At 42.7% G+C, this 8290-nt stretch overlaps 2 protein-coding genes across 4 annotated transcripts in view; both read left to right on the top strand.

Annotated features, from left to right (window-relative positions):
* The window catches only part of HSPA12A (heat shock protein family A (Hsp70) member 12A), an 82596-nt gene extending 78195 nt beyond the window's left edge, over positions 1-4401 (top strand). For all 3 annotated transcript variants that reach the window (XM_025194800.1, XM_025194799.1, XM_025194801.1), the window contains one exon: positions 143-4401. In XM_025194800.1, coding sequence (XP_025050585.1) covers positions 143-777 — 635 coding nt within the window. In that variant the 3' untranslated portion in view covers positions 778-4401. The remainder of the gene's footprint in view (positions 1-142) is intronic.
* A 2266-nt stretch (positions 4402-6667) lies between these two features.
* Positions 6668-8290, top strand: part of CUNH10orf82 (chromosome unknown C10orf82 homolog) — a 12758-nt gene continuing 11135 nt past the window's right edge. Inside the window, exon 1 of the mRNA XM_006038307.2 lies at positions 6668-6704. The gene's annotated coding sequence lies outside the window, so the exon portion shown is untranslated. The remainder of the gene's footprint in view (positions 6705-8290) is intronic.

The raw sequence follows: 8290 nt of genomic DNA, 5'->3' as shown, positions 1-8290 counted from the left end.
AAAGCCAGGTTTTGAATGCATATATGCCTTAAACATTTCTTTTGTTTTGAGTGATGTTCCCCATTCAGGGACATATTCCCCATTTGGGGCAATCACGCATGACCGCCAAATGGTTCAGAACGGACTCTGTTTCTCTGTCTAGGCAATGTGTTTGAAAAGCCAGAAGTGACCAGTGTCAAGTTTCTGTTCCTGGTAGGGGGATTTGCGGAGTCCCCCTTGCTTCAACAAGCTGTCCAAGCGGCTTTCGGCTCAAAGTGCCGCGTCATCATTCCTCAGGATGTAGGGCTTACTATCCTCAAGGGAGCGGTCCTCTTTGGCCTAGACCCTGCCGTCATCAAAGTGCGCCGTTCCCCTCTGACTTATGGAGTTGGCGTTCTGAACCGGTTTGTGGAAGGAAAGCACCCGCCGGAGAAGCTGCTGGTTAAAGACGGCACACGCTGGTGCACTGACGTCTTTGACAAATTTATCTCCGCTGACCAATCTGTCGCTCTTGGAGAAACTGTGACCCGCAGTTACACGCCTGCCAAACCTTCCCAGTTGGTAATAGTGATCAATATCTACAGCTCTGAACAAGATAACGTTAGTTTCATCAGTGAATCGGGAGTCAAAAAGTGCGGCACGCTTCGTCTGGATCTCACAGGAACTGATATTTCTGTGCCAAATCGGAGGGAGATCAAAACGCTAATGCAGTTTGGGGACACTGAGATCAAAGCCATGGCCATTGATGTTGCCACCTCTAAAAGTGTCAAAGTTGGTATTGATTTCTTAAATTACTAACCATCCTCTTTCATACCCCGCAGCCAATCTGTGACACTATTATTTCAGTATTCCATTTTTTGACTTTCATATATAACACTTGAATTTCAGCAGGCTGAGAACAGCCAAGAGGTAGGGATATATCAGCAGGGTTTTTTTTTGTTTTGGGGGTTTTTTTGCCCTTGAATGAGCTAAAATGGATTTTGAAAGGCTCCCAAGTGATTTACAAACACATATCCTCTTGGATGTAAACGTTCCTAAATCACGAGAGTGCACTTAAAATCCTGTCCTAATTAAATAGTATGAGCTGTCAGGTGCTAAAGGATTAAACTGAATATTCCAAACTGATTACCAGGGTTGTTATGGAGATTAATTATTTGAAGAGTGCAGTCTTAACAATGAAACAAATTCTTAGCTTGCAGCAAGTATTTTCAGCCTGTAGGCCAAAGGTATGGTTCCTGAATCCATAGTTAAGCATATGAAGAAAAGTGGACAACTTTTAAAGGTACTGACTGCCTGCAGTTCCCACTGACTTCATTGCAAATGATGGCGAGTGCTTGGCAGTTCTGAGAACTAGGTCTTTTTATTTTGGGTTCCCAATTATGGATTTAGGGGAGTCTAACATGATGTAGTCAAGTTTGAAAATGTTGGTCTTTCAGAAGGCCAACTACTGTTTGTCCAGGCTCCGAATTTCCTATTTCTGTGATAACAATGGAACTTGCCATTTCAGGGCCTTTCTATTTATGTTTATTAGAGCAATCTGAAGGCTGACTGCATTTCCTTTTATAGTTAATGTCCTATTGATTTTTTTTTTTTGGAAGCGTGTTCAGTTGCGGACTTTTGTGGAAGATTATGTGAGCAAAAAGGGGGACAGTTTTCTAAGCTCAAAATTGTTACTTTAAAATTATTAACGCAAGCTTTTGTTGAAGAAAATATATTTAGAGGGTGTGCCGAACAAAATGATGAGGGAGACAGGGGACAAAGACCCCAAGTCAGCAATGGGCATCGGCCAGATACTACTCGTAGTCTGATCAGGGTCTCGCATCTCTAATGCAAGTGAAGTACGGTACTAGCTCTGGGGTCACTTTGCTTTCCACATTGCATGTTTTCCTGAGAGAGCTACCACATTTGCACACTGGGAGCACCACCTCCAGGGAGATTGGTCACTTCTGCAGTTCTTCATCTGTACCAGCAATGAACTAGGAATTTCAGATTGAAATCCAAGTTTAAGAGTTTGGACAAGTCTGCAGTATTGGGTGAAAACTGCGGACTGTTTAGCATTTTGTTCTTTAAACAAGGCTGCCATTTCACCTGCTGGAATTCATTATACTTTCCAGACATTGAAAGACTAATTTTTTCACCAACCCCTCTTCTTTTAACCCAGCAGGGGTTAATACTATATAAACCATTGTTGCAATTGTTTGAGAATGGAACCTTTCTCAGTCACTTCAATAATCCTGCCCACTTACCTGAGCACATTGAACTTCACTGGAAGTTTTGCCTGAGTAAGAAGTGCTGGATTGGATCCATGGATTTTGCCCTTGAATTCGTTGCAGCTCTTGCAGAATTCCCTAAGTACGATGTGAAAAAACCATTGTACTGAATTAAATATAAAAAAGGGACTGGAGAATGCTAGTCACATTACCTGGCTGGATATTTCTTATATAATTACAAAGTGTGCTTGCTAGCATTCTGTTTCCTGCTGCCTGCTACGCTTAAAAAGCTAAATATTAGATTTTGTGCGTGTGTGTGTGCGTGTGTGTTGCCTTCCATGGTTTACAAACAAGAGAAACTTTAAGATGAGTTATGAACAATATAATTTTATGTATATACAATATTTAAATATTGTACAGACTCTTTCTTTCTACAGTGCTATTTTCTTGTATAAAAATGCTCTTTGCCTCTGTTGATTTCATTCAGCTGTTAATTTTAAATAACATAGTTTCTCAATCAGCTTCCGTAATTATAGGCTTTTAAAGATGGCAAGATATGAAATGTAAAAGGCTGATCTTATAATAATGGGAAAGAAATGCTGGTGTGTCAGAATACAGCATTCGTTCTGCAATGCGAGTCATACCAGTTGAGCGTACGGTACAGACCCGCTAGTCTGTTCCTGGGATTTTTGTTTCCTTTTTTCATAATTTCATTTTGAACAGTTCATCATAATAATGGGTGAATTCTCCTGTAAAATATGTGAACATAGAGCACTTTTGCTCTGGGCATTTGGAGGTTTTGATGGATCCTTACCCGGCCTTCCCCTCCATAAGTAGGTAACACTCATGTCCAAGTGAGTTCATGCTAGCTGAGGAATTGACCCCAAGACTTTCGAATAGTGCCAAAATACAACTTTACAAAAAGAAAAGCAGGTTTTACTTGCTTGGCATCCTGCATTAATCTACGTGGGTCTTATTCTCCATGGACTTGTACCCCAAGCAGCTTCTCTGAGGTTAAAGATTTTATGTGGCCTTTCAGTGCTGAATTTAGCCTCATGGCTTCTTCTGCTACATGCATGTGACACCTACTCAGTGGAGTGCCACAGGGTTGAAATTTGGCCCAGTATTTAAGTGTAATGTTTTTTCAGCCTGCCTGCAATGAATAAAGGTAGCTTGTGTATCATCAGAAGTGTAGCACTAGACTGCAAGTGATTCTTAGCAATTTTTATACTCACCTCTTAAAAGTCAGACTTGTGCTCAGCTTTTTGTTGCTTAATGGACTCCAGTGTAGTTGCTATAAAATGAGATTTTGTAGTTTTTCATCCACTATCCTCTTTCAATCTGAAAGGAGCACTGTTAAACTTATTTTTGCAGCTGTGGGGACTGCAGAGGAAACTCCCACCCACTCCTTATATTTTCCCTCTTCCCCCGCCAAAACAAAAAGATAGAAAATCTATTTTATCTTTTTGACGGGAACTCTTAGAAGACTGTTACACACTGTGCCGTAGTTTATAGGCCTTTGAAACAACATAAAACTAAGTGGCACGTAGATGTCTACTTGGACACCACAAGTTGAACCATTTGTTAGGATGGTAAAATTAGTATTAAATTTAATGGGAAGCAGATGTTTCTAGAATAGATATTCAGGTGTATTCTGTAGGATATTCCCTCAGACGTGTTTATCAATAGGAATTTCAGATGATATTGTACAGGGACAAACCCTGCAGCAGTCCTTAGGTAAAACTTCTTCAACTTCAAGGAAGCTTTGCCTGAGTAAGAATTTGCAGGTTTGGTCCAAAGTAGCATAGTTCTAGTTAGCAGCTAGTGGGGGTTGAAGCTGGTAAATGTGCAATGATGGCTAGGACAGCAAACACTGGTATTCTCATACCAATTTTTATATACAGGAGATTTAATGCATTATTATGAGAGAGCCTAGTTACATAATGCAGAGATTTAATAGCTGAGATATGCTGCATATTTATACTACCAAGTGGCTTGAGCGGATGAATAGTATAAAAGTTGTTGGGCATAATGTCACAATACTCACCTGCTTGGAATATTCCTAAACTATATTATAAAACCATTGTGGTCTTGTTCACCTCTGTGCAAGAGAAACTCAAATTTCACTGGCCCTTGGAGCAGTTCACAACTTGTCAGGATTGTATCTGAATACTCTTGTGTCTTCAAAGATGTCAAATAAAATACAATACAGCTCTGGATTACGTGTTACAGTGTTTTATTATTACAGTTCATGGGGGCTTTTTACATGGACTTAGTCCTAAAAATGCTCAGGCTGCCTTTTTTTATAATGTGCTTTTTAACATACCATACACACACACACACACACACACACACACACACACACACATATATATATATATATATAGGAATGCACTACTTCTGCTCTTGATTATTTCTTAATATGTGTATTAGAGCAATGGCAGCCAAGCTACATATGCTGTAGATTATTAGGAGGCCTGCATGGATTGCTTCACTCCTAAGTATATTGCTGAGGCTAAAATTGCTTTCAGATACTGTCGTTGCCAAAAAATTGGATTATGTTATTTTATATACAGCAAAGATACTGTGAACAGTGTGAGAGATCTGGGAAATCATTGGCAGTGCAATTGAAGGAGCAACAGGTAAACATCGTAGGGCATTAATTAAAAATCCTCAAGATACTAATTTGAGGTTGCCTCAAACCTCAGAATCCATATCAGGATTATAAAGAGCTCCACATTCAGTGGCTCCGTGTATGTATTTATAATTGTACCCAAGTTCAGGGGCCAGAGGGTTTGTTTCGACTGTCGTTATGTCCTTTTACAAATCTGTTTCAGTCTCTGATCTTAAATTCAGGCATCCTGAATTTTAAGTCTATTATTTAGCTGAGTCTTATGACCCAACAATGTATTCAGAATATTATATTTCTGTGCACTGAACTGAGCTGCTTGCTGCCCCTGCAAAACAAATTGGGAATGTTAATGTTTACACGAGTTGCCAAAAAGGAGTAAAAACATCCATAACCGAAGCAGAGAGCCAGGCTGAGATTGTGTTTCAGATCTAAGCTGCACCTGGATGCAATGAAGAAGGGAAGCTGCAGGTAATGCTGCAGCTTTCTTACTAAATGCCAGTCCTAGTGTGATCTCAATCCCGGGCACCTCTTATCTCTCAGCTTGCCCCATCATACCCATGCCTCCTAATCTTGAAGAGTGGGATGCAGCTTGCTTTTAGTACACCACGGAAAGTGAAGTGCAGATAGTAAGCCCTGTCTACAGAAGATAATTAGATGGCCCCCAATCTTCAACTCTAGTGAGGCACCACACCGGTCAGTAAAACAGATTAATATTAAATTGACCTGAAATAAGACATTTAGATTTTGTTCAACAAAATGAAGCGTCTCAATATGAGTCAACCTAATGGAAAATTTAAACATTTTGACATGGAAAGCATGTCTTTTGTGCAACCTTCATTTTCTATTTGGGGAGGGGGGGAACATTTGGGTGAACACTTCGTGATGAATGGCAATAAGGATTTATTTGGCTTGATTTTTACCTGAATGCAAGGAGTTTGACAATTGTCCTATTTTTTTGTTTTATCCATTTTTTACCATTTCAGAACTAAACTGATTTAACTGGAAAACGCAAAAATGTTGTAAAATGTGGAGCCAAAAACATTTTTTGGCAATTATTACACGATTCTGTCCCACCCCCCAACAGTGACAGAGGCCGGGTGGGGCCTGACATGGATTAGATAATGGAAATCTTGGCGGTACCTACACCTGGCCCTTCCATGGGATTACCTGGATTCAAACCGAAATGTAAATTTACATTCAAACTTCTGCCGAAGAAGCTGTCAAAGAATTTGGGCAAAATGTTGCCACAGGGAACCCTTACCTTGTGAACGTCTCGTTAAAGGATGAAAATGAACAAATGTGTTTCACTCCCAGTGCTGCAGGCGGCACCTCCCATCAGTAAAGCTAGGCATCTTCCAGCTCTTGACGCCGCAGGCTGCATTTCCGCTCTCATTAGCACCATGGCTGATCCTGTACTTGTGCTGGGGGCCGTTCAATGAAACAGCAGCGACTGCAGGACGTGTGTGCCTAGTAAAGCAGCAGCTGCCAGCTCAGTGTTAAAGATACCCCATCTGTTGGCAAAACCCCCCAGGCTACCCTATGCCGTTCCTGCCTTGAAATAACATTGGGGAACACCTAGGTCTTTCCCAAGCTGGTGGTTCAGTCATCAAGGCAGCCAACAGTGACCATCCTGCAGCTGGGGGAGACGCACAGCCCCAGCCGCGGGTCACAATGGGGCTGAGGTCACAATGCCCGGGCCCCGCCGGGCAGTAATGCTGAACAGGGACTGACCTGCAGCAGCTTTGCTCCGCAGGGCACCCTGCCCCGCCGGAGCCCCCGTGTCCCCTCCGGTGCCTGCAGCCCCCAGCACAGCTCCTCCGCGCTGCTTTTCACCCCTGCCTCCTGCCTGCTCTGGTGGTTCTCCATTCTTGCGCCTCCTTTGGGTGAGTCCCAGGTTGAAACTCCAGGCTCCACAGCCCAGGGGCCTTTCCAATTGTGGGGAGCAGGTGCCTCCTCATCCAAAAGGGAGGGTGGTTTAATTACAAAAAATTTAAAAATCCCTTAAAACAATGGGTGTTTTCTTCTCTTGGGGGTCTAGTGCCTGCTTTCTCTGGCTGCTATGGGCTAGAGAATGAGAAGAAAAATCCAAATTAGCCACCCGGATCCAGAGTAAGATCTTGGTCCTAGGCTCTCTTAGGCAGGGGTTGCAGCTCGCTGCACATCTGCATCCCCACAGCTGGCCAGGCTCGGAGACATCACCTCAGGGCTGCTCCTGTTGAAGTGTTGGCTGGTCCAGATGCACATGATGCAGCCTTTCCAAGTGAACTATATGGGCTCTTCAATATTATTAATATGCAGCAATGTTTCCTTAAGTTACTCTGCAGTTCAGCTCTTCCTCAGGTACTTCTTTTGGCTTTAAAATGATTATTAAATGGTAGCTATCCAGTTCCATTCACCCTGGCTCTGACCCCCATCTTGTGACGTAACCAAGGGCTCTAGGGCAGTGGTTCTCAACCTTTTTTGTATAAGGACCCATTTTTTGTCCCAGTGCCCCTCACTCCTGACCCATGGCCCCCAGCCCCCCAGTATGTAGGGCAGGGGGGAGCAAGCATCCCCTTGCAGGCTGGAGCTCTGCCAGCCTGCAAGACTAAAGCCGCTGATTTCCCATATTCTGCTTTAAAGGAGAATCCATTTTTAAAGTTTGTTCACAACCGTTTCATATATTCCTGCGACCCTCTTTTGGGTTGTGACCCACAGGTTGAGAAACGTTGCTCTAGGGTTCAGCACAATGGGATACAGCAGCTGCTTAACGCCACTGCATACCGCACCTCAGGCCTGGAGGTGAAGAACATAGCCAATACAAAGGGCCATTTTTTTCCATAACAATTATTCAGTCATTTTTTTCCCCCCAAAACAGACATTCAGGCACCAATGTGAACATGTCTGTTCCTACAGAAAGTGCTTTGGGAGCCTGCTGTTTTTCCCAGGTAAAAGTGTGTGTTGTTGCTGGGCCACTCCAAAACTAGACACCAGAGCTGGGCAAAGTGCAAGTGCCAAGCAGGCACCATTTGCAAAATCCCTTGATGATTCTGTGGGCTGTTAACAAGTGCGATCTTGCTTACCAGGTTTTGATGCCAGTGTATTTCCTTTGAGGTTAATAAACTTCTGATTTACGGTACTGTGAGTGAGGGATTTTTTTATTTTTTATGCTATGAGCATGCACTGACGGGTATGTAACACATGTAATGTGAAAATGCAGCGGTGTGGCCAAGACATCACTATTCTAGCACAGGTCTCGCATTTAAATACTGGCTTCTGCATCTGTAGAAGAAAATCATTCTGCTGGTGGTGTTGGTTGCACCCTCTTTTTTCACTCCAGTGTTACGTGTGCAAGCAGAGGTAAAGGTAGTAGGAACTGCTCTTTATTACAACTGCAGTGCGAATGTTTCCTTGCCCATATGTCACCCTGTTGTCTTTATTCCTAATATGTAGCTGACACTTGAACTTCCTCACTTTCAGGCTGTTGTTC

This window comes from Alligator sinensis, unplaced genomic scaffold (assembly GCF_000455745.1).
Source record: "Alligator sinensis unplaced genomic scaffold, ASM45574v1 scaffold1374_1, whole genome shotgun sequence".
In the NCBI taxonomy this organism is placed as follows: domain Eukaryota; kingdom Metazoa; phylum Chordata; order Crocodylia; family Alligatoridae; genus Alligator; species Alligator sinensis.
Note: the sequence above shows the minus strand (reverse complement) of the source record. Positions and strands in the feature narration are given on the sequence as shown.